Raw genomic sequence first — 26,465 nt, forward strand, 5'->3', positions numbered from 1 at the left:
TGTCCTTTTTTTCTTTTTTTTTGTTTTTTTTTCCACGTTAAAAGACACATAACATGAAATTTACTATGTTAATCATTTTTAAGAGGACAGTTCAGTGGTATTAAAGACATTCACATTGTTGTGCAGCCGTTACACTATATATCCCTATAATTCCTTTCATGTTGTAAATCTGCAACTCTATGCCTATTAAATAGTAACTCTACATTCTCCCTTCCCCTCAAACCCTGGTAACCACCATTCTACATTCTGTCTCTGCATTTGAAGCACAAATTTTTTAAATTTTGACTTAATTTTTAATAAAGTCCAATTTATCTATTTGTTTTTGTTGCTTGTGTTTTAGTATCATGTCTAGAAAACCTTTGCCAAATCCAGGGTCATGAAGATTTACTACTATGTTTTCTTATGTGAATTTTAGAATTTTAGCCCTTACATTTAGGTTTCTGATACATTGAGTTAATTCTTATATATGGTGTGAGTTAAGGGTTCAACTTCATGCAAAAGCATGTGGGTATCCAGTTGTCTCAGCACCATTTGTTGAAAAGACTGTTCTTTCACCAATGAATTGCCTTGGCACGCTTGTTGAAATCAGTTGACCATAAAAGTAGGGAGTTATTTCTGGACTCTCAATTCTATTCTGTTGCTTCATATGTCTACCCTTATGCCCGTAACCTAATGACTTGATTATTGTAGCCATGTGCAGGGTTTTTCCTTTTAAATAATGGTAAAATACACATAGTGTTTAACATCTTAACTATTTTTAAGTGTAGTTAGTAGTGTTAAGTATATTCATATTGTTGTGCAACCAATCTTCAGAAATTTTTCATCTTATAAAACTTAAATTCTATATGTATTACATAATAATTCATTTCTCTGTTTCCCCAGTCCCTGGCAACCACCATTCTGCTTTCTGCCTCTATAAGTTTGACTACTTTTGGTACCTCATATAAGTAGAATCATGCAATCTTTTTGTGACTGGCTTATTTCAGTTAGCATAATGTCCTCAAGGTTCATCCATGTTGTAACATGTGTCAGAATTTCCTTCCTTTTCAAGTCGGACTAATATTCCATTATGTGTATATGCCACATTTTGTTTATTCATTCATCTCTCAGTGGACACTTGGATTGCTTCCATCTTTTGGCCATTGTGAATAATGCTGCCATGAACATGAAAGTGCAGATATCTCTTTGAGACCCCACTTTTAATTCTTTTGTATAGATATCCAGGAATAGAAATGCTGTATCATATACTTTCCATTTTTAAGTTTTTGAGATCCACTCTACTGTTTTCCATATCAGCTGCACCGTTTTACATTCCCACCAACAGTGCAAAAAGGTTCCAATTTCTTCACATCCTTGTCAGCACTTGTTATGTTCTGTTTCCTTGATAGTGGGCATCCTATTGGGTGAGGTGGTATGTCGTTGTGGTTTTGGTTTGCACTTCCCTTATGATACAGAACATTGATCATCTTTTTATATGCTTGCTGGCCATTTGTATATTGTCTTTGGGAAAAAGTCTAGTCAAGTCCTTTGCCTATTTTAGAATTGAGTTGTTTGTGGTTTTTGTTGTTGTTGTTGAGTTGTAGGAATTCTGTATTCTGGATATTAACTCCTATCAGGTATATGATTTACAAATATTTTCTCCTACCCCATAGGGTCCCAATTCACTCTATTTATTGTGTTCTTATAATTCCATTTATTTCTGTAAAGTAGGTAGTGATATCCTTCTTCCATTTTTAAAAAAAATTTTTTTTTTCAACGTTTATTTATTTTTGGGACAGAGAGAGACAGAGCATGAACGGGGGAGGGGCAGAGAGAGAGGGAGACACAGAATCAGAAACAGGCTCCAGGCTCTGAGCCATCAGCCCAGAGCCCGACGCGGGGCTCGAACTCACGGACCGCGAGATCGTGACCTGGCTGAAGTCGGATGCTTAACCGACTGCGCCACCCAGGCGCCCCCCTCTTCCATTTTTAATTTTAGTTAATTTGAGTAATTTTTCTCCTTTATTCTTGGTTAGTCTAGGTAAAGGTTTGTCAATTCTGTTGATCTTTTGAAAGAAGAAACTTTTAGTTTGTTGATTTTCTCTATTGTTTTCCTATTCTCTGTATCATTTATCTGTGCTGTAATTTTTATTATTTCCTTCTGCTTGTTTTGCATTTAGTTTGTTCTTCTTTGCCTGGTTTGTTAAGGTGGATGGTTAGGTTACTGATTTGAGATTTTTTTCTTTTAATGCAGGTATTTATACCTATATATTTCTCTCTCAGCGTTTTTGAAGTTGGTAAACATTTACACAGTTAAACATTAAAAATGAACTTGAAGGGTGGGTCCAGATTCTTTAATTATAGTGAAAATTTTTATTGAATGTTAATTAAACATTGGATTAAAATTCCTTATTTATGGAGAGATTTGTCCCTGAGATTGAAGCAAGACAGAGTTGCAAGGATACAGAGCTCAAATTGGGGTCATGACTCGTGATTCCAGCTCTGCCACCAGCCAATTAGGTGACCTTATGCAAGTTAATAACCCTTCTTTCTCAATTTCTTCATGTGATCATTCAGTATCACATGAAAAATATTAGGAAATATAGGAAATATTAAGAAATATAGGAAAAATATTAGGAATTTTTTATGTGTGGTTATGAGGCTTCCTTGATGTAATGTGTATAAAATGCTTTTTCAATACTCATGTTTATCTAAATTCATGTTTAGTATTGACTAATCACTTATTTTTAAAAAATGATTGATGATTTAGTCAGAGAAGTGCATCTTGGGAAGGAAAGGGAGAACCCTCCACTGAGATTTAGTGAAGCTCAACTTTCTGTTATTGTTCAATGGGAAAGATTCACTCAGGTTGTTCTACCTCTTTAACTGTTAGTGTTAAGCCTATTGACCCATCCTTTTACTACAATCATGCATAATCTTAAAGTAGCCTAGGCAGATGCTGTTGTCCAGAACAGTTAAGAGCAGGAGCCCTGGAACCACACTGCCAGGTTTTGAATCTTGACCTTGCCTCATGCTGATGCTGGGGTCTTTGGGAGGTTATATTTAGTGTCTCTGTGCCTCAGTTTTCTCACCTGTAAAATGAGTATAATATCAGCACTTACCACACAGGGTTGTTGTGAGGGTTAAATGGGTTAATGTATGTAAAAAGCATGGCAGGTAGTATGAATTAAGTGATAGCTATTATGATTGAAGGTTTAAACAGAAACTTTGAAGAGTATTATAGAGGGCATCCCCCACTCCTTTTTTTAAATACCCAGAGTAATATCACTTTCTTTTAGGTGACTGTTCCAACCACTACAACCATGGGAACCTACTAGAGGTTATTAATCCCAGGTCTTCACCTGGCCCCAGAGCCAGCTTGTGACCCAGATTGGGCCTAAAGCAGTAGCTGTCCCCCTGGCCACAGTGATGGCCTGGACTGGATCAGTCAGAAAACTTTTTCCTAACCGCAGTTACAGAAGCTGGCTTTGCCTCTTAGGTCATGAACTAGAATTATTTGTGTCACCTGTTGGTGGATTTGGGTTATTTATTTCTCTTTTGTTTTTGTTTTTGTCTTTTAAACAACATTGCAGAGACATCCTTGTTCATCCCTGGGCATCTGCAGGATAACAGACTTGCTGGAATAGAATTAGGGCTTTCATTTAAATACATTTAAATACATTTTCATTTAAATACATCTCACGTTGAGTATTCTTTCTTATTCTAGGTTTCTGTGCAAGATGAACTAGTTCAAGTGCAGCCAAAGTTTAAAAGTAATCTTCTTGAGGCCGTGGAAGTTTTTCGTGAGGATGTAATAAACTTCGCAGAAGCGTATGAGATGGTAATCCAAGTATTTGCATACTGTGGGTTAAAATGTTCTGTGGAGTGTTATATGCGATGACAGTGATGAGTCTTGAGAAATACACTGTGATTTGCACATTGTATATAAGAGGCTGTACTTGCATATTTGCAGCTATCTGAAAAACAGGAGATAGCTAGTCCTTTAAGCTTGTTTTATAGAGGAAGAAAGAAGATATAACTGTTAAAAGGAGCAACAGCTTTTGAGATTGTGGAAGGAACCAAAGGGTCTGTTCTTGTCCTTTCTCAGGCCAGAATGCTTATAGTTGGAAATGGAATACTTTTGTTGGAAGGTTGCAAGAGACTATAAATACCATAATACCAGGGCGTTATGCAACTGATCTTTTTTTTTTTTTTTTTTTTTACTACAGAACCAACAGAGTCATTGAAAATAAATAATCAATGTCACACTTGCTCAGTACCACAGACTATTCAGCCTAGTATCATGACCAATAACGATCCACCTCTTTGAAGTTAAACTCAAAAGTTGGATATATTCCCTAACATGTGCTACTTTCTTTTAGTGGTCACAGTGGGTCTGGATTCATAAGATAATTTTAAGCCCTTAATAATAATCATAAATGCCTTCTTTTTTTTTTTTTTTACATGTGCTGAACTTGCCTCTTTTAGTTGGATTTGTTAACATTTTATGGCCCTCGTATTCTGTTATACTGGGAATCTAGTCTATTATTTAGCATATCCTTAGTATTCATGATTGTATAGATCATCTGGGGTCCTTTTTGCAACTGTTTTCTGGGTGATGGCCACCAGAGACTGCCTTTGGCTTCTTCCAAGTGTTCCACCTACATGCTTCTCTGTTTCCATATTGGGCTGAACCATCGGTGAAAGGAGGCTGTTGTCGGAACTCTAGATCAGTTATTCTAATGAGTAACCACAGCATCATCGTTTACAATCATAAATGAAGTGAGACAGAGCTCTAGTGGTACAAGCTTCATGCAGGGTGCAATTTTGTCACATTTTTTGTTAGCTATGTCATGGTCCTTTAGAAATGAATGGCAGTTGGAGTGATGTGAATATTCTAAAATTGACAATGGTCATGGTTATACAACTTTGTGAATATAGTAAAAGGCATCAAGTTGTCTGTTTTCAGTGAGAGATTGTATGATATGTGAATTATATCTCAGTAAGGCTGTTACAAAAACTAAATGAAAGCTTCATCTATGGGGCAAAATTTGACCATTTCAATTAAAAATAATGTTTATTGATTTAAAAGGAAATAATAGGTAAACTCAATAAATTGATAAATGCATGTGATTAAGAATTTAAATGGAGATTATATTATTCATTACAGGAAGGACCCATGGTTCCAAATATACCACCCCAAGAAGCTAGCAACAGGCTACAGATATTTCAGGTAAAATTTCATTTTCTGCATATAGAAAATGTGTTGTTAGTCTTTAAAATAATTTTAGGGAAAAATGTATGTGTTCTGTCTTACAGAGGAAAAGTTAATGTTTAAAGTGCATACAGATTTTAATTGTATTCTAGTCTGCTAAATAATGTAATTGATTCCTTTTCTTATATCCCTTCATGCTCTTCTCCACAGAATCTCTCTCTGTATTTTTAGAGAATAAGATTTTGATTTTGAACTTAAGCTTATACCTTATTCTCGTTCCAAACATCTTGTTTGTGTGTTAATGGTAAAAATTCATAGAATAATAAAATGTATGAAAGTAATAAAATATATCAAATTTAAAATATTGACAAAAAGTTTCCTTGTCTTCTCTCTGTATCCATTATTTTTCTTCCTTCTGTATCCATGACTTTAAAATTCCCACTTCATTTGCCCTACCTTGGACAATGCTTACTGGGTCAGGCCAACCATTTACCCTCTTTTTCTATGCCCAGAGTGCTGAGCACATCTAGAGAAAAACCACACACCCATTTAGGTTAATGTTTTGTGGATTCATGGATTCCTATGTAAGCCAGCCCCTAGGATTATCTGGAAATTCTCCTCTTTGTTTCTAATCTCCATCCTGTTTTCTGTAGTGGCTATACTATATGTTCTCTTTATGTTCCCTATCCCACCTGCACTTGTAGTCATGAAAAAATATTTATCAGATACCTGCTGTGTGTCTTGGTCAATAGAAAGGTGATTAAGAAATGGTTCTTTCTTCTAAGCTGCTAAAATCTGGTAGGGAGACAGACAGCTGGATAGATTGCAATTGCAAAACCATGTGGTGAGCATTGTGATCTAGGTGTGAGAACCAGTGTTAATGGAAACAGACCAATGGGAGCTGATGGGGCAGCCAGAAAAGGCTTCCTGGAAGAGGAGCCATCTAAGCTGCATCTTGAAGGACTAATGAGAATTAGCCAGGGGAAAGAGGAGGGAAAACAAATTAGACAGAATTTGTACCTCCCAGAAATGAAGACATAAGCAGGGAGATCTAGGGGAGATGAGAGAGTGAAGTGTGGGGTGCATTGGGCAGAGAGCATAGGGATGAGGGATAGGCAGCACAGTGGGCAGAAATCCCTAGAGAGCCTTGGAGGCTATGATAAGGAGCTTGTAGCCTATCCTAGGGGCTGGAGGGCTCTAAACAGGGAATGATCTGTTCAGATTTGAATTTTTAGAACAGTTGTGTGTTTAAAAGACTTCTCTGGCATTAGTGTGGAGAATGTTTTGGAGGGGGGGTGGTCAGCGATGGCCGTTTCAGTAATACAAGCAAGAAATAGTAAAGATTGAGACCAACCAGATGCACTTGCAGTAAAAAAGGTTCAGTCAAGTTGAATGGGATCTCTCCAGTTGCAGGTTCTCATGAGAGGGGCACTTCAGGCTTTTTCCATCAGAACCAAGTAGAATTTCTCATGTGGTATCGAATTTTCAAGTATCTCCCTTGATTTGAGTGGTTTAAATGGAAAATCCAGACCCAGATAAGAAAAGTGTTTCTCCAGGATCCTTCAAGCAACCGGGAATTGCAGCTGACCCTAGAGGAATAAACTTGTGCAAAGTAGATGAAATCAGCTGTCACAGAACCCACTGTGTGTGCTGCCTGGCACCAGAGGGGTAGGTCCAGCCCAGTAACTCTGGTGGTTTTCTATAAGGTAGGCTGTCTGTGCTGGCCAGGGTTTTCATGGAATGCAGCCTTTCATTGAATATGATGTCCTCAGACAAAAAGTCATAGTCCCTTGATATTGTTTGGGTTCTTTTGTCCTTAGGACAATAATGGTCACTCTTGGACTAAAACCAGATCCCCCTATCTATCACCCTTGCCAGCACTTTATGCTGGACACCGGAGGAGGCTCTGATCCTTTGCTACCTGAAGTCCCCAGGGCCCTGGGGGAAAGGCCTGCCTCTCTGGAGGAGCCAGGACCAAGATTGATCTGCTTACCTGGGGGCTGCCAGCTGAGCCAAGCAGAACCCCTCAGCAATAAAAGCAAGAGGGAGGATGAAAATAGATAGTAATGTTGGATGGTGATAAGTGCCAAGGGAAAAAATTAAAGCAGGGAAGGGGAATAACATGCTGGGCTGTGTGCGCATTAAGTGGAAGGTCTCCAGAGAAACCATCCTTGAAAAGGTGACATTTGAGTGGAGACCTAGAGAAATGAGGGAACAGACCCAGCAGGTATCTGGAAGAGCAGCTTTCCAGGCAGAAGGATGAGCAGGTGCAAAGGTCCTGAGTATAAGCAAATATGACATCAACTTACTTATATTTTCAGTGACTCGCTCTAGCTACCAGTGTTGAGAGTAGATTATTGACAGTCAAGGGTAGAAGCAGGGAGAGTAATTAGGAGGCTATTGAAATAGTCCAGGACAGGATGACAGTAACTTGGACCAGCCTGGTGGCATTGGAGTTGATGAGAAGTGGTTGGAGGCTTGGTGTATTTTGAAGGTAGACCCACCTCCTTGTCTTTCCGTCAGGAGTTACCAATTTATTGGTTAGCAACTGGGACTTTAATGGGTCACCCTTTTACCAGAGGTGTGGCCACTTCATTGAAAAGACAATGAAGGCCCATCTCTTGCCATCTTGCTCCTTCTATTCTGCATGTGTTTGAGGGTGTGAGGTAAGCAGGCTGTTCACCATGCATCTGGCTGAACACGTGACCCAACTCTCCTCAAAAGCAGGTGCCCTTTCATCCCCCAACCCCCGAGAGAAGCAGGTGCCAAGATCTGGATTGTGGAAAGAAGCAGGAGCCTCATGTGGGGCCTCAGGGTGCAGTGGTGTTCTCTGATGCAATTTTACTCTGATTTCTGGAGTTACTGGGCACTCCATTGGTCTGCTGACAAAGCTGATTATTTTGCTCCCCATTTGGCTGGTGCTATGGGTCTTTTTATATTATTTGGGAGCTGAGTGGAAAAGGGGTGAGTGACTGGCATCCATCAATAGTCTTTACCTCATAGACAAGATTTTAAATGTCATTATTTTAAAGTATGCTAACTTTAAAGTTTTTGTTTCTCCTTTTCTGGGTTCACCTTGTCCCATGGACACTTTAGTCAGTACATTTGTTGAGTAACCACTGTACTAACCACCAAGAAATGTAAAAAGTGCAAAATATGGCCCTTTCTAGGAACTAAGAGTTCACTGGAGTTCCTTCAAGGTCTTCACCCCTTCCTGATTTGGCTCCTTTAAAGTATGTTGTGGAATTTAAGAAATAAAACAAATGAACATATGGGAAGGGAAAGAGAGAGAGACAGAGAGACAGAGAGAAAGGGAAGCAAACCATAAGAGATTCTTTACAACAAACTGAGGATTGATGGAAGGAGGTGCGTGGGGGATGGGCTAAATGGGTGATGGGTATTAAGGAAGGCACTTGTGATGAGCACTGTTATATGTGAGTGATGAATCACTAAATTCTACTCCTGAAACCAATACTACACTATATGTTAACTAACTAGAATTTAAATAAAAAATTGAAGGAAAAAAAAAGAAATAAAAGAAGCTAACATAGCTGTCAGATCTGATTCAGTCTCTGGGTATTGTGAGGTCTGATGCCAGACATTCCCCAGGGCTGGAAATTTGGGATCCCTATTGATACGTTACACCCTTTATGTGGAGCACATATATGTCATCACAGGTGGGTTATTTCTATTTGGTTTGGTGCTTTAAACACTATTAATACTTAGCATTGTAAGTATAGGAGATTCCACTTTTGGTTCAAAGGGCATGTGCATTAACTTCGTTGATTCAGATTGCTGGAATTCTTTCAAATGGTATTAAAATGGAATCCTTCATTTTATACACGATTGCTTGGAGAGAAAACAGGGTTGAAAGGATTATACTCACTCATTTGGACCATGTAGAAGAGATGACAAGTCTAAATTAGTGAAAAAGCCTGAATTATAGGTTATTTAAAATACTGTTTTATTACTTTCAGACATATTTATGAGAACTTGAGAACCAGGTCTTCTAGGGACCACTTAATTTATTAAAGAAAAAAAAATTCATGTAAAATGGATACTTTTAAAATGCTTAAAAGTTAATTTTATTAAGTAGTCAACTTTTCTTCTGATAGCTTGGTATCAGAAGTATAAATTTCTTCACAGATCCTTGTTTCATAGATATTATTAAACAAACCTCAATCTAGCTTTTATTCCAGGTATAATAAATTCTACCTTAATGGGGCCTGAATTAATTATATTTTACTACAACTTAAAAATCTTCTTATAGGCCAATTTTGATGATCTGTGGAGGAAGTTTGTTACATATTCATCTGGTGAACAACTTTTTGGATTGCCTGTGACTGATTATGAGGTTTTACACAAAACTAGGTAGGTTTAGAAACTGTACAAGTGTTACATGCAAATAATTAAATTCTGTCCATTAGAAGAATCATGCCATCATTAAATCCTTTATCATGCAGACAGCCTCCCCTAGAACACTCCTAAATATCCCCCTTATTCCTGGCTATTCCTGACCCACTGGATACATGGTCACCATATACAACAGAAATGTCCTTGAGGAGTTGAAAATAGGTTGCCAAAGTTGTGGTATTTGTGGTCTATATTTAGCCTATAGAAGCACTGCAATTTTGGATTTTTTTTTTTTTTAATTTAGAAGAATAGCCATCCTTGGCTTTCCAACCCTTCTTACTGCATTTATGCTAAGTGCTCTTCGCTTTTGAGTAAACATAGAATTCATCAGGATTGAAGGCCAAGGAGCTTAACTGATTTTAAATAGTAAGTAGATCTAGGAATTAAGCAAGTATATCTTAATGGAATTTTGTGTAACTTTCCTCAAACTCAAAATTAGAACAGTGGCTTTAGCTTATTAGGATCATGGTTTCAGTAAAGAACTTTATGTTGATTTCATCAAAGTTCTAACATGTCTTTGCAAAATAGATAAGAAATTTTCTGACCATAAATTAATGCTTCCAACTACCTTAGGGTAGATGGCTTGTATTTTTTTTCCAAGCAGTCATTCACCAAGCTTAGCTGGATGACCAGTTGTGTTAGAATTGCAGATGTCTGTTCTTTGCCCTGACTTACTAAATCAGAATCTCAGGGATTGGGTCCTGCATTTTCATAAATTCTCTAGTTAATTCTTTGCATGCTCAGTGTGAGATTCAGTGTTTTCTTTTAGCCCTCAGTATTCCAGGAAAAATAACCATCCTCATTTACTATTTATTTTTTTATATTTAAGTGATTTATGAATAATTTGCAAAAGTACAAATAAGGTAATGGTGAAAAGCACTTTTATTAGAAAATTTAGTGAGAATTTAAGCAGTGAAAACCCAAACTTTTACTCCATAATACCCTGGTTTGAAGATATTTACACAAAGTGGAAACTGACTTTGGAATCCAACTGTAACAGAACCAATGTGAGTTTGCTCCTTGGTGAGTCAGAAACGGCACAAGTTTGAGTTGTCACACAAAGAAAACTTTATTTGCAGCAAATAAAGAGATCATGGGGAATAGCTTCCAAAGCCATGATTCCCTAAGAGAGGGTGAATGGGTTCCTTTTATTTAGGGTTAGAATGAATATATCAATAGGAAAGCTCTGTCATTGTTTGTAAAGGCAGGCATGAGATTGCGCATGTGCCTTAAGGAAACATGCCAATACACACATTGTATGTTATGTAAATGAAGCATGTGCTTCTCCATCAGTGGAGATTTTAGTATTATACTGTGGTGAAGGTGATTGTAAGTCATTCCAGAGGTCACTCCATGGTCCATATGAGTTTAGCTCCAAGGATCTGGGCGAGTGGGAGGTCTTGTGAGGGCAGTGGATACCACCTGAGTAGTGGTTTTGGGTTTCCTTTGCCTAAGTTAAGAGGTAAGACAGAAAGAAAAGCTTAAGGAAAAATTTAAGGCAAAGATTAGTGAGTACAAGCAGTGGGACAGTAAAGGTCAGTTCTTGGATTCTTGCTGGTGACACCACCAACTTCTCATCAGCTGTCATGCACAAACCTGGACCATACCCATTCTGTAGGCACTGATTTCAAATCCATCTCCAACAGCTTCTAACTTACTATTACTTCTGACTTTTCTTGGACTTGCATTGCTAAACCCCAGAACTGTTGAAAACTCAAACACCCATAATTTTGTTGAAGAGAGGATCACCATCTTTCTTGCATTATGAATACAAAAAATCTTTACTTTCACATTTGAAGGATCAAGTCCATGAACTTTTTCATTTCTGCATCATCTGTCTTTGAGTACACATCTGCCTTCAGCATCTGTCTACTTAGGGGATGTCCCAAATAAAAGTTACACAGACATCACAGATAATGGAAGAACAGTCATATATCCTTTTCACGAAATGGGATGGTTTAGGTTCTTGTAAAAATTTGCAGGATGAAGCCCTTGCCTCTACATAAACATATTGTCCACTCATAAATTACTGATTTGGGTAAAATTCATCCAGGTAATTATCATCTAAAGACCCACAGTCTGAGATCTCACTTACATAGCCAGTTGGACTATCACAGTTAGAGTCTAGTGTGTTGCCCTGTGTCTCTTTCCTGTTCAATACTTGGGAAACACACTCTTTTGTCAGTTTTCTTCTCTTTGCTGTTTTACATAAAAAATGAACAATTCCTTAACTGTATTAAGTGAGAGCTAAACAACAACAACAAAAACAAAACAAAAATGGTGTCTCTCCAGAGTTCTTTCTTGATACTTTCTTTCTTTTTTTTTTTTTCAATACAATGATCATTTTACTTTTATTTATTTATTTATTTTTAATATGAAATTTATTGTCAAATTGGTTTCCATACAACACCCAGTGCTCATCCCAACAGGTGCCCTCCTCTTGATACTTTCTTAAAAGATGATGCAATGCTTTGGGCAACACAGTAAGAAACCTGAAGAAAAATTGTCCCTTTTTTATTGGAGATCTTGTTGTTCTTTTTGTATTATTTTAGTCATTTTTAGCATAGTTGGAAATACTCCATGATTAACAATGGGATCATTCCTAAGAATCAGCAAAATGAAGCAAGAATTGGAAAAACAGAGTGTTTTTTAAAGGGCCCAGTGTGCCCATTTGATAATTGCAAGATAGAATGAGTTTTACTTTATTAAAAACATAAGCAAATTTTAACTTTGGCCTTTGCATTATTTATAATAAATAATAAAAGTTGTGAACATCAATCCTTACAAATAGTTAGAACTGCTCAAGAAATAAACTCAAAAACTGAAATTGGGTCTAGGGGACCCTCATGGTCCACTAAGCGTTGAGGAATTCTTGGGAGCATCAACAAACTCAATTTTTGGTGTATTACACGATAAAAGGACTTTTTCTAGGAATCTATAATCCCTCCTATTATTCTTGCTATGTATATAACTCCATTTGGGTACATGAGGGAAAGCTTTTGGTAGGAAAGTGATGTTTAAGTCACTTCCTAAAGATAGATGTTCTCATAAAAAAAACAACTTGCATTTGAAAGAAAAAAAATTAAAATCTTAGCCTTAGCTTTGATCTTACCAAGTTCTGGTCACACTGTTTGCACTGACTGGAATGGTAATAATAATCAAGCTATTTGTTAGTGTCAAGTCATAGTATGACTTGGAATATTTGAGAGCTGTACACTTGACCCGATTGATGGAGCTTTAATAAAATCTTTGTTTGGAAACTAACAGGGTTTTTTGCATATTGGTGTCTATAAAGTACACATGTGATGTATGAAATATTTGATTGGATGAATTCTGTCTATCCAACAATGACATTTATTTTTAAAATACACATTATGCAATGACTTAAATATTTGGTTTCCCAGAAAGGAACTCAACTTGCTGCAGAAGCTGTATGGACTCTATGATACCGTAATGAGCAATATTAGTGGTTATTATGAAATACTTTGGGGAGATGTAGACATTGAAAAAATTAATGCAGAACTGCAGGAATTTCAAAACAGGTGAGTTTTAATTGATTTAAACTTACCTTTTTCTAGTGGCTATCTTCATAGGATCTTGTAGGTATTTAACAAATGAATCTATCCTCTGATATATTGCCATATATATATATATATATATATATATATATATATATGGCAAAGTTGTTATATGTGTGTGTGTGTGTGTGTGTGTGTGTGTGTGTGTGTACACAAAGAAATGTGTAGTGATACAGTTTTTTTCCCTGAAAGGTGTCGTAAACTCCCAAAAGGGCTTAAAGATTGGCAAGCTTTTTTGGATCTGAAAAAAAGAATTGATGATTTCAGTGAGTCATGTCCTCTACTGGAAATGATGACCAATAAGGCAATGAAACAGAGACACTGGGATCGAATCTCTGAGTTAACTGGAACCCCGTTTGATGTGGAATCTGATTCGTTTTGTCTTAGAAATATTATGGAAGCACCACTACTTAAAAATAAGGATGACATTGAGGTACAAAAGCTTATATCTTATCACTGGTTCATTAAAGAACATCTTTTTCTTTTCTGGGGCACCTGGGTGTCTCAGTCGGTTGGGCATCCAGCTTTGGCTCAGGTCATGATTTTGCAGTTCACGAGTTCAAACCCCATGTTGGGCTCTGTGCTGACAGCTGCTTCGGATTCTGTGTCTCCCTCTCTCTGCCCCACCCCACTTGTGCTCTCTCTCTCTCTCTCAGAAATAAACATTAGAAAAAAATTAAAAAAAATCTTTTTCTTTTCTGAAAATTGTACAGACATTTTATGTAAGAGTGTACAATTGCCTTATATAACGTACCCTCAAAATTTGGAATGACCCTGAACATCCTTTGATTTTGCAAAATAATACAGTAACTCAAGGAGATAAGATGATTATTTGAAATATGTTCATTTGGGAGGTCCTAAATCTATCCTCCTTGTCCCTTAACTACACTCTCATTTAAAAGCAAAAAGTCTGTTTATTTCTGTATTACATTCCTGGTGAATTCCTTAGAACATTTTCCAGATTTCTAATTCTATACTTTTCCTTATTAATCTACTACATATTATTTTTCCTTTCCAAGATTTTAAATTGGTTCTTTTGTGTGTGCTTAGTGCTTGTATAGTATTTCTTTTTTATTATTGAGATATAATTTCTATAATTATATGATTTTTATTGCTGAGATATAAACGTATTAGTTTATGTTTGTAACATAATGACTCTATACATGTGTATATCACAACGTGATCACTGCAATATATGTAGTTAACATCCATCACCACACATAGTTAAGATTTTTTTCTTGTGTTGAGAACTTTTCTCTTAACAACTCCCAAATACACAATACAATATTGTGAACTATAGTCATCATGCTGTACATTAGATCCCCAGGACTTATTTGTGTTATAACTAGAAGTTTGTACCTTTAACCACCCTCACCCATTTCATTTGCACCGCCACCCCCCTAACCCCCCACCCTGCCCCAACACACACACCCGGCTGGCAACACTAGTCTGTTCTCAGTATCTATGTTCTGGTTTCTTTCTTTTTGAATTAGTGTTTTCATTTTCTTTGAATAAATACCCAGAAGTAGTATTGCTGGATCATATGTAGCTCTATTTTTAATTTTTTTTTTTTTTCAGAACCTCCATACTGTTTTCTATAGCGGCTGCACCAATTTACATTCCCACCAACAGTGTAGTGTGCAGGTTTCTTTTTTCTTCTCATCCTCACTGATACTTGTTATTTCTTGTCTTTGTCAAGATAGCCACTCTGACAGGTATGAGGTGGTATCTCACTGTGGTTTTGATTTGCTAATCCCTGAGGATTAGTGATGTTGAGCACATTTTCCTGTACCTGTTAGCCATTTGCATGTCTTCTGTGGAAAAATGTCTATTCTGATCCTCTCCCATTTATGAATTGGGTTGGTTGGGGTTTTTTCCTATTGAGTCATGTGAGTTCTTTGTATATTTTAGATATTAACTCCTTATCAGGTTTATGATTTGCAAATATTTTATTTCATTTGTAGTTTCCCTTTTCATTTTGTTGATGGTTTTCTTTGCCATGCAGAAACGTTTCAGTTTGATGTTGTCCCGTTTGTGTATTTTTCCCTGTGTTTCCTTGGCTTTGTTGTCAACATTTCTTGTAAGATTTGTCTAGTGGTGATGCACTTCTTTATCTTTGACCTGTCTGGAAAACTTTATCTTTCCTTTGATTCTGAAGGACAAATTTGCCAGGTAGGGTATTCTTGATAGAGGGTTTTTTGTTGTTGTTTCTGTCTTTTTTTTTCTTTCAGCACTTTGAATATATTGTGTTCTTCCCTTCTGGTCTGCACAATTTCTGCTGAAAAATCTGCTATTAGTCTTGTGAGAGTTCCCTTGTATGTAACAAGTTTTTCTCTTGCTACTTGTAAGATGTTCTCTTTGTTTTCAACTTTTGACACTTCAATTTTAATGTGTCTTGGTGTGGATCTCTTGGTTCATCTGTTTTGAAACTCCCTGGACTTCCTAGATGTGGATGTCCGTTTCCTTCCCCATCTTAGGGGAGTTTTCAGCCATTATTTCCTCAAATAAATTTTCTGCCTTCTTTTCCTTCTGGGACTTGTATAACATGAATGTTGGCCCATGTGATCTATCTCAAATTTAAGTCCCTTAAATTATCTTCACTATTTTTCATTCTTTGTTCTTTTTGCTCTAGTTGGGTAAGTTCTACTGCCCTGTGTTTGAGTTCATGATCCTTTCTTGTGCTTCATCTAGTTTGCTATTGAATTCCTTTATTGTATTTTTCTGTTCTGTGATTGTATTCTTCAGCTCCATGACTTCTGTTTGGTACTTTTAAAATATTTTCTTTCTCTTTGTTGAAATTCTCACTTTGTTCATGCATGTTTCTCCTGAACTTGTTAAGTATTATTATGACCATTATTTTGAGCTATTTGGTAAATCACCCATCTGTCTCATTGAAGTCTTTTCTGAGGTTTTATCTTGTTTCATTTGGACCATATTCCTCTGTTTATTTTATTTTCCTCTCTGTGTTGGTTTTTATGCATTATATAAAACAGCCACCTCTCTCAGTCTGGAAGGAGAAGCCTCATGTAGGAAATGAGCCTTATCATTCAAGCCCACCTTAGCTCTTGCTTGGCTCTCAGAACTTTGTGTTTCTTCTAGTACTCTACTTCATCCTTAGTTACTCCCAGTAACTGGAGGTGTCACAGGACCTGTCAGGCTCCAAAGTGGATTTAGGCTGATTGGAAGCCAAATTCTCAGGCAGCCACTTTTAAAGTATGCAAATATACCTCTTTTAGGGGAACACTAGGAAATGGACATTTCTGTCTGTTCTATGTGCACTGAACCCTGGGATGATAGCCAGTTAAGAACTTTCTTTGTTTGCTGCCATCCTGTTGAACCCATGAACCCAGGCCCCTCTACTCACCAGACTCAGGCCATCAAGGGATGTGCCTTTTGAGTGACAGCAACAGTTGTTCACACAAGTTCCTTTCTTGGAGATGCCAGCATTTGGGAGCATGGCATAAGGAAGATGAAGAGACCACTCACCCTACAAAGTCTCTGGAGAGGATTAGAGTTGACCCTCGGATGTATGTTTATTTAGAAGCCTACTCCTCAGGCCACGGCTGTGAAGTTACACTGACAGGCCTCTCCCATAGTACGACTGAGCATTCCAGTCTGCTGTCTCTGCACTGGGGGTAGGTAGCTGGTTAAGAACGTTTTCCTGGTTTGTTATGGTCCTGTGGCACCTCCAACATAAACCTCATTTGCCACCAGAATCAGGTGCTCAAGAGACATCTCCTGGGTGGCAGCTGCAAAAACAAACAAAAAAACAAAAACAAAACAAAACAAAACTCAGGACACCAGACATGTGCATAAGCTCCTTTCTAGGAGATAGCAGTGACCTGGGGTGAGGCAGAGGACAGTGCAACGGTGGTGCCCACTAGCCTCTGTCTTTGGAGAGAACCCCTAGTCCTGTGTTACATTAGATGCCTGACCCTCAGACAGAAGCTCTAAGATAAGCAAAGAGGCCTTCTTTACAGAGAGGCTGGGCAGTTTTCAGTGGGTTGTCTCTGCGCTGGGCCCTGGGGTGTGGCCAGATATGTCTATGCAAACCCTTTATAACTGCTTCCCCTGCCCCTCTCCACAACTCACCACAGCCCTCAGGCCTGGGCTTCATGCCCACCCACTGGTTTGCATATCTTTTTCACTTCTGGTTCATGGAGATGTTTGTTTGGCTTTTAAGCCTGGCTATGTTTTTACTTTCTCTTTTTTGCATTTTATCCACTATTCTGTATTTTTGGAGGCAGGGAACTGTACCATGTAACCAGAAATCTCTCATATATATGGTTTTGAGTCTCCTGCCCCTCCTTTTTCCCTTAACTACATACGTACACCAGCAATTGTTTTCAAAACATTATGTCCTGTTTATCAATGTCATCCAAATACTACTGAAGGAAACAAAATGACCATCTCATTCTTAGAGGTAGGTTTTTACACTTAAGAATATAGCCATTTATAAGCTGTGCTTTGAAAACATCATTTTATACTTCCAAGGAATTCTAGGCCTCAGTTACTATTTGCACCCCAAAATGGATTCTTAGTGCGGTATACCCTGGTACATCCTGTTTGCTCTGCTCTGCATGTCCTGCTATTAACCAAGCTGGATTCCTTCTGTCACTGGACTCACTGCCTCCAAAGGAACTCTTTTCCCTTGCTGTAGAACATCTCCTCCCACCACCCATTGGAATCTCACTCAGTCTCAGATGCTCCCTCCTCCATGAAGCCTTCCCTCCTGACTGCAGGCAGAAATCCTTTCTCCCTCTTCAGAACTCACAACAAGTCTTACCACGCTTAGGACATTTATTACACACCCATTTGGATTATAATTATTTGTGGAAATACTTTGCACCTTTCAGTTCCTTCCCATCTGTGAGATTCTGTGATTCTAAGTATGAAAATAAATAGAGGCATGGTGGGGAAAATACCTTACTTTTACTTTCCCTGTGAGACTTTCATATCGAGCGTTCTCAGAAAAACAGGAAAACTTGTAAGAAAAAAAATAGAATAACTTTTAAGCAAATGAAATATTCGTATCAGGGCTAGAAGAAGCAGGAATCTGGCAATGACTGATTATATGTTACTTCAAAGAGGTCAAAGGACTCCCACATACATTCTCAGTTGTTTTCTCATGGCAAGTTGCTGAGATAGAACAGCTGGGGTTATCTCTGTTTTGGCCAGAAAACTCCAATGAAAAATATAATCAAGAAACATGACGATTTAAGTTCTGCTATTGCATGTAGGTGGTACAATAAAATAATTAGTGGTCAGACAGTCAAGAGAGTTATTATTTGAACTTGTAATACGATGATCTTGAGACCTTGGGTTTCTTTTTTTCTTTTAAAAAAGAATTTTTTTTTAATGGTTATTTATTTTTGAGAGACAGAGACAGAGTGCAAGTTGGGGAGGGGCAGAGAGAGAGGGAGACACAGAATCTGAAGCAGGCTCCAGGCTTTGAGCTGTCAGCACAGAGACTGATTCAGGGCTCAAATTCACAAACTGTGAGATCGTGACCTGAGCTGAAGTTGGACGTTAAACTGACTGAGCCACCCAGGCACCCCTTTCTTTTTCTTCTTTTTCTTTTTCTTTTTCTTTTTCTTTTTCTCTTTCTTTTGTTTTTTCTTTTTCTTTTTCTTTTGCTGCTGCTTCTTCTTCTTCTCCTTCTCCTCCTTCTTTTCCTCCTCCTCCTCCTCCTCTGTCTTCCTCTTCCTCTTCTTTTGACAGAGAGAGTGAGAGTGAGAGCGAGCATGAGGGAGGGGCAGAGAGAGGGGGAAGGAAAATCTTAAGCAGGCTCCACGTCCAGTGTGGAGCCCAACACGGGGCTCAGTCTCATGACTGTGAGATCATGACCTGAGCCGAAATCAAAAGTCAGATAATTAACTGACTGAGCCACCCAGGTGCACCTTGAGTCTTGGTTTTTTGGCCACAAAATGACTATGACTTCTAGGTCCAAACTCAAAAATTCATTATTTTACAAGGCACTTAATTTATAATTGAAAATGTCATGACATATTCTTTGATCTCCCTCTGAAGGACATTTGCATATCTGCCATTAAGGAAAAGGATATTGAAGCCAAGCTGACTCAGGTGATTGAAAACTGGACCAACCAGAACCTGAGTTTTGCCGCATTTAAGGGAAAGGGAGAGCTCCTTCTCAAAGGAACTGAATCAGGAGAAATTATCACCTTGATGGAGGATAGTTTAATGGTCTTAGGTTCCTTACTAAGCAACAGGTAATTTTATACTTTGGGGGGGGGAGGTTTTAATTTGGTTTTTGGAATTATATAATACTAGGTGAAAGCCCAGTTTTACAGCTGTGGCATAATATAAGATTCTGACCTAAAGTGCTCACTGTTGTCTGTTCTCACACAAGCTACCTATTTTCCCTAACAATCATGGCCTCTGTCTCTTCTTTATGGTACTCATCTCTCCTTCCTATTTTCCTGGTGGACCCCATCATAATTACTTTCCCCCATATAGGCAGCTTATCTCCTGAACATTTTGGCTCCCCACCATGATGATGTATTTTATTTTCTTTCTCTTTCATTCCTCCAATCTGTCATCTTTGGCCTCCTTGGCTAGCCCTGCTCAAGTGTTCATCCAGTGGCCCAGGAGAAGTATCCTGGCAACACATTAAAGAACTGTTATCACTAGGGGCTTGTTACTTAAACATTTTATGCATCTTTTATCGTGAAAAGTGTCTCTTTATGTGCTGGGTTTACTGGGCCCTAAATGAAACAACCTGTCCATCTTTGGACTACTGTACCAGCTGGAAGGTGACTATGACCTTAAGTGCAGCTTTAGAAAATGGGAATCAGTCAGACTAAGTATACTGTCAGGTCTTAATCTGAGCATTAGCAACCTTTAATTCCCCTAGCTGACTATGCAGTAATTCTCAACTGTTCTTCGCCATAATACTTCTAAGAAATATGCCACAACTTTGTCATTAGAGGTCAGTGTCTAGGGTACATGGGAATTCCAACACCCCTTGTCCAGGTTGAGATCACTGGTTAATGAATGACATCCTGCATGACTTCTGGCCCCAAAGTCTGTCTTGTATTTGGATAAAGTACTTAATTTCAAAGCTCCTAGTTCTAGGAGTTTCGTGTTGACTTGCCATGGTTAAGATCCTACTTATGTCTTCTGCTCTCAGGGAATATGAATAATCCTGGCACAGGTGACCATGGGATATTCAGTGGTTTCTGGACTTCATGGGATACTATGTCCACATGGATCACTGCTAATTTTGCCATCCTAATTTCCTAAATGACTTCTTCCTTAGTTATTTTTTAAATGTGCTATTTATTTTTGGGGGGCGGGAGAGAGGGGGGGCAGAGAGGGAAGGTGACAGAGGATCCCAAATAGGCTCTGCAGTGATAGCAGAGAGCCTGATGTGGGGCTTGAACTCACAAACCGTGAGATCATGACCTGAGCCAAAGTTGGACGCTTAACTGACTGAGCCACCCAGGCACCCCCACTAAAGGATGACTTCTTGAAAAAAGGCTGGGGAGTCATGTGAATAGTGTCTGTGGCCAAAGAATTCAGGATTTGAGGCCTTTCTTAATTTCATACTTAACTTGCATTTAGCCTGATCAGTATAATATTTATAGCACTAATAAAATCAATGTTGAGGCAGTGGCTGCTGGGTCTCTAGGGTGACCTGGAAGTGACCTCAGAAAGAAATGGTATATTCCATGGGTGAGACTTAACTCCAGATATTGCCTGGATTGTGACACTTTCCTACTGGATTCCTGGTTGGTCTATGGCACTCCCTATCGGTCTTGACAGGTTCCACCATGCAGAGTTGTGCAATGCAAGGGCCTGGCCATAGGACCGAAACTGGTTATGCTAGATTTTATTTCAAGTCTCCCATTTTCATGTTGGAAGTTACATGAAACATAACCATCAAATATGACTCTTTTTTTTTTTCCTCTGTGCAGGACCATTTTGGGCCTCAAATATCTAGTTGCTTCAACCCCTTGAAGTATCCATCCATACCATCTTGGTCTGCATGTTTTAATTTTGAAGATTGCTTTTTAGCATATTGACTGCCTTTCAGCTCCAGAACAATGGTTAGACGGACAGTAAATGGGTGTTGATAAAAATGCCTGTTACTATTTGAATAGCTCACCTATCTCCTTGGGGCAATTTTTGTGCAACTCACTTTATACCTCCATGTATAACATAAACTTCTAGAGAAGTTATGGGTTGCACTCACGCATCAGACCCCATTCAGACCCAGAAGACCCGCTTCAGACCCAGAAGAACCCCCTTCTGTATGTGAGCAACCTGTCCTGGATCAAGACAAGTTTTAAGAACCTTGTATTGACAATCACCAGAAAATGCCACTATACCACATCGAAACCACTTGTCATTGCCACAAACTAAAATTGGCTTCTTAATCCAACTGTAGGCAGTTGGGTCCTTACCCAGTATCTTCCCATCACTTCTTGCATGACATCCATTGTGTTTCTTGTCTTTTTTGGTTGTGCCCAGCTTTCTGGACACCTTGAATTCTCATGAATCCTTCATCTAGCCCTGATGTTGAGAAAGCAGGAAGCATGCTATTTGGGGGCAGCTATTCTAAAAAAAAATTTTTTTTTCAACGTTTACTTATTTTTGGGACAGAGAGAGACAGAGCATGAACGGGGGAGGGGCAGAGAGAGAGGGAGACACAGAATCGGAAACAGGCTCCAGGCTCTGAGCCATCAGCCCAGAGCCTGACGCGGGGCTCGAACTCACGGACCGCGAGATCGAGACCTGGCTGAAGTCGGACGCTTAACCGACTGCGCCACCCAGGCGCCCCATGGGGGCAGCTATTCTAGATCTCTAATACCATACAATCTAGGCCCAGTGCCTGGTGAAACCAGCAGTCTTTGGATGAGAAGAGCAACATCTGTAAATGAACATCAACCCTCAATCTTGACATTGGCCTTGTGGTACTAGTTTCATGGACCAGTAACAGTGCCCTAAGTGTTATTCTCGCAGGCCATGCTTACTTCGATTTGGTTCACCAAAGTCTTGTAAAAACACCTTATTCCTTGCTTTCCCTTTACTCCCAGAAACAACAAGCACAGTTCCTTTGTTGGACCTCTGTCACAAAACTCAGTCCAATTTCCTAGTCTATGACTAATATGTGGAAACAAGTAAAATCACTATAATTATATGAGTTTTACTCCTAGAAAAGCAAATATCTCATTAGCTGTGTGAAAATTATTAGGAACTGCCTTTTAAGGAAAAAAAATGTTCATTTCCAAAGGAATGTTTCTCCTGTAACTTTGTTAGGCCATGTTATTTTCTGAATCATATATCCTTAAAATATAGTGTTTTTTCCATTTTCACTTTTTAGATATAATGCTCCATTTAAAAAAAACATCCAGAATTGGGTGTATAAATTGTCCACTTCCTCAGATATAATTGAAGAGTGGCTAGTAGTCCAGAACCTTTGGGTTTATCTTGAAGCTGTCTTTGTGGGTGGAGATATTGCCAAACAGCTACCTCAGGTAAATATGGGTTTTGTATGGTGGGAATGCAAACTGGTGCAGCCGCTCTGGAAAACAGTGTGGAGGTTCCTCAAAAAATTAAAAATAGACCTACCCTATGACCCAGCAGTAGCACTGCTAGGAATTTACCCAAGGGATACAGGAGTACTGATGCATAGGGGCACTTGTACCCCAATGTTTATAACAGCACTCTCAACAATAGCCAAATTATGGAAAGAGCCTAAATGTCCATCAACTGATGAATGGATAAAGAAATTGTGGTTTATATACACAATGGAGTACTACGTGGCAATGAGAAAGAATGAAATATGGCCCTTTGTAGCAACGTGGATGGAACTGGAGAGTGTGATGCTAAGTGAAATAACCATACAGAGAAAGACAGATACCATATGTGTTCACTCTTATGTGGATCCTGAGAAACTTAACAGGAACCCATGGAGGAGGGGAAGGGAAAAAAAAAAGAGGTTAGAGTGGAAGAGAGCCAAAGCGTAAGAGACTCTTAAAAACTGAGAACAAACTGAGGGTTGATGGGGGGTGGGAGGGAGGGGAGGGTGGGTGATGGGTATTGAGGAGGGCACCTTTTGGGATGAGCGCTGGGTGTTGTATGGAACCCAGTTTGACAATAAATTTCATATATTAAAAAAATATATATATATATGGTTTTTGTAACTACTGATAGAATGATTTGTGTTGTGTGTATGTCTCTGGAGAAGTCTTTATAAAGCCATATGGTCCTGTCTTGATTTATTTATTCATTTATTTATCAATTTTTTAACGTTTATGTAGTTTTGAGAGAGAGAGAGAGAGAGAGAGAGAGAGAGAGAAAGAAGGGAGTGGGGGAGGGGCAGAGAGAGAGAGGGAGACACAGAATTGAAAACAGGCTCCAGTCTCCCAGCTGTCAGCCCAGAGCCCGACACAGGGCTCAAACTCATTAACTGTGAGATCATGACCTGAGCCGAAGTCGGCCACTTAACTGACTGAGCCACCCAGGTGCCACCTTATTAAAACCTTATTTAAACAGGGGTTGGCAATCTGTGGTCCACTCACCTGTTTGTAGAAATAAGTTTCATTGGAACACAGCCATATCTATTCATTTATGTTCTGTCTGTGGCTGCTCTAGCATTGCAACAGGACAGTTCAGTAGTTGTAACAGAGACTATATGGCCTGCAAAGTAAAATATTTACTGTCTGGCCCCTTTACAAAATAAGTTTTCAAAATGTGCTGATTTTTTATTCACATTAAAAGAAAAAAAGAAAATCACTTATTTTCAAATCCCCAGGTTATCTGAGGATATCAGGTACCTTCAATATGGTACTACTACATTTAATTTTTTTTAATGTTTATTTATTTATTTTTGAGAGAAAGAGAGAGAGGGAGAGAGAGCAGGAGAGGAAGAGAGAAAGAGGGAGACAGAATCCCAAGCAGACTCCATGCTGTCAGCACCGAGCCTGATGTAGGGCTCAAACCCACAAACTGTGAGATCATCACCTGAGCTGAAACCAAGAGTTTAACCGACTTAGCCACCTAGGCACCCCTCAAATATGGTACTGTTGGATTATAGTAGTTCATCTCCTCCAAGAGGTGACTTTATAGTATTCCTCTGAGAGTAGAATTAAAATTAATCTGTATTGCATAAACACAAATTAACTATCATTAAGTCGACTAATAGTAGATCAGACACATACCACGGGGCAAGGAAATTTAGCTTTCTGAGTCCTTAACAAAATCTTTATAACAGCTTTACTCTGCGGCCTTTGAAATAAGTACACTTATTAATAGATTTATTCTATGAAGGGAGAATCCCTCTTATAAAATTAAGCCTGCTCTTCCTAAATTTCCATAACTATAGGCTCTATATAAATTAAAAATCAAGGTTAAAAGGGTTTCAAAAATAGCTCATTTCTCATTGTAACATTGTTTTAAACATAATTCTTTTCTTTCTTAACCAGAAAGTTGCAGTGTTTTAAAAGATGCCTTTAAAAGTTTTTAAAAAGGCAAGATTATGCCATTCCTAGAGGCGTTTTTGCAATTGAATGCAAAGCTTAATATCATCCATAGTAAATAGAAAAATTTCATTAGCAAAAATGTAAATGAAGCTTTGTTTTCGGTTTTTACTTTCTTTTTTTCTGCCCCCCCCCCTCCCCTGGGTCCTTTTGAGCTGTAATTATTCAAAAGATCTTGAGATCAAGTTATTGTCATGCTTCTTTAGTTTGCTCATCAAACCAAGCACCTGGGGTGCTGGAAGACTAGATTTGAGCTTTAAGTCGATAGCTCTGTAAATTAATCGTGTGGCATTTTGAAAATGTATTAAATGTAAGAAAACAAATAAGTGATAAGCCCCATTGTGACAAAGCAGTATTTCAATAAGCAGTTTTATGACTCTGGGTTTTTGTTTTTTAGAATTAATTGAGGTGAAAAAAAAATGCTCCTTTAAATTATGTAGACTGAGGACTAATAGAAGCGGGTCTGAGGAACTAGAGGCTATTCCAAAGCAAAGACTTTGCTTTTATTCAAATGCTCATTTTCACTGACTGTTTTTAGGAAGCCAAGCGTTTTCAGAATATTGACAAGTCATGGATAAAGATAATGCAGCGAGCTCATGAGAACCCCAATGTGATCAGTTGCTGTGTTGGAGATGAAACCATGGGGCAACTTTTACCTCATTTGCACGAACAGTTGGAAGTATGTCAGAAGTCACTCACGGGGTAAGAGCCGCAGTTTTAAGTTTCCTATCATTTTATATGTGATGGCATTTTATCCCAAACAAGTAAATAAAACTGACGGCATTTCTGGTTTGGTAGGGATGGCTGAAGTGGCTGCAGGAATTTAACATAGCCTTAATTTTTCTGCAAAACAAGACACCATCAATTTGGAGGTCCATGAGTTAAGGCATTGGATTAGTTTTATAGGGCTGCTGTGACAAATGCCCACCAACTGGGCGTTAAAACATCACACACCTATTTTCTCACATTTTGGGAGGCAAGAAATCTGAAATCAGTGTCAGCCAGCACCTTCTGAAGGTGCTGAGGGAGAATGTTTCCTTGCCTCTTGGAGCTTCTGGTGCCTCTAGGAGTTCCTTGGCTTGCGGCCACATGACTCAAACCTCTCTGCCTTCCCCTCTTTTTCCTGTGTGTGTCTTATGAGGACTCTTGTAATTGGATTTAGGACTCCTGTGGATAATCCACGATTGTCTCTTCTTGAAATGCTTAACTTCAATACATCTACAAAGACCCTTTTTCCAAATGAGGCCACATCCACTGGTTCCAGGGATTAGGATGTGGGCCTGTCTTCTGAGGATCTGCCATTCAACCCGCTACAGTCATGGAATATAGATGTGCACAAAGAGAACCAGACAAATTTACAGATAATTTCCTTAAAGGACAGTTCATTCTCAATTTCTGCTTGAAATAGAGTTGTAGTATATCTTAGTTTTTCCAAGTTTATGCCCCTGTCCTGACTTCATGGTTAGTTGTTCCCCCTTTAACTCTTCCAGTGTCCAGGTTTGGAGATAATCATGTGTTCATCATGGGTTTAAACCATGAAGTTCGCGATACTCCTAGAAAGGTCACAGGAGGGCTCTTGAGGAAGAAGACCGTAGGTCTTGCTCTGAATCCCTGTCTTGCTTTCCCAAGTGCCACTCATGACAGACCATGGACTTTGGTTCTAACCAAACATTTCAGAGGCAAATGGGAAATGACTATAGCTGTTTGCTGTTATCTTACTGAAGATGTTAGGGATTGTGTCTTGGCTAAAAACCCAAAAATTATTAATTCAGGAAA

The 26,465-nt window shown here is 38.6% G+C and overlaps 1 protein-coding gene across 5 annotated transcripts in view; it reads left to right on the forward strand.

Moving 5' to 3' along the window:
* The window catches only part of DNAH8 (dynein axonemal heavy chain 8), a 334,161-nt gene that overhangs the window by 119,985 nt on the left and 187,711 nt on the right, over positions 1-26,465 (forward strand). For 4 of the 5 annotated variants that reach the window (XM_045498070.1, XM_045498067.1, XM_045498069.1 and 1 more), the window contains exons 32-39: positions 3,707-3,820; positions 5,150-5,212; positions 9,465-9,565; positions 13,012-13,149; positions 13,378-13,618; positions 19,216-19,415; positions 22,532-22,685; positions 25,228-25,391. In XM_045498070.1, coding sequence (XP_045354026.1) covers positions 3,707-3,820; positions 5,150-5,212; positions 9,465-9,565; positions 13,012-13,149; positions 13,378-13,618; positions 19,216-19,415; positions 22,532-22,685; positions 25,228-25,391 — 1,175 coding nt within the window. The remainder of the gene's footprint in view (positions 1-3,706; positions 3,821-5,149; positions 5,213-9,464; positions 9,566-13,011; positions 13,150-13,377; positions 13,619-19,215; positions 19,416-22,531; positions 22,686-25,227; positions 25,392-26,465) is intronic. The other variant, XM_045498071.1, reaches the window with a different exon arrangement.

The sequence above is a fragment of the Leopardus geoffroyi genome, chromosome B2, assembly GCF_018350155.1.
Source record: "Leopardus geoffroyi isolate Oge1 chromosome B2, O.geoffroyi_Oge1_pat1.0, whole genome shotgun sequence".
In the NCBI taxonomy this organism is placed as follows: Eukaryota; Metazoa; Chordata; class Mammalia; order Carnivora; family Felidae; genus Leopardus; species Leopardus geoffroyi.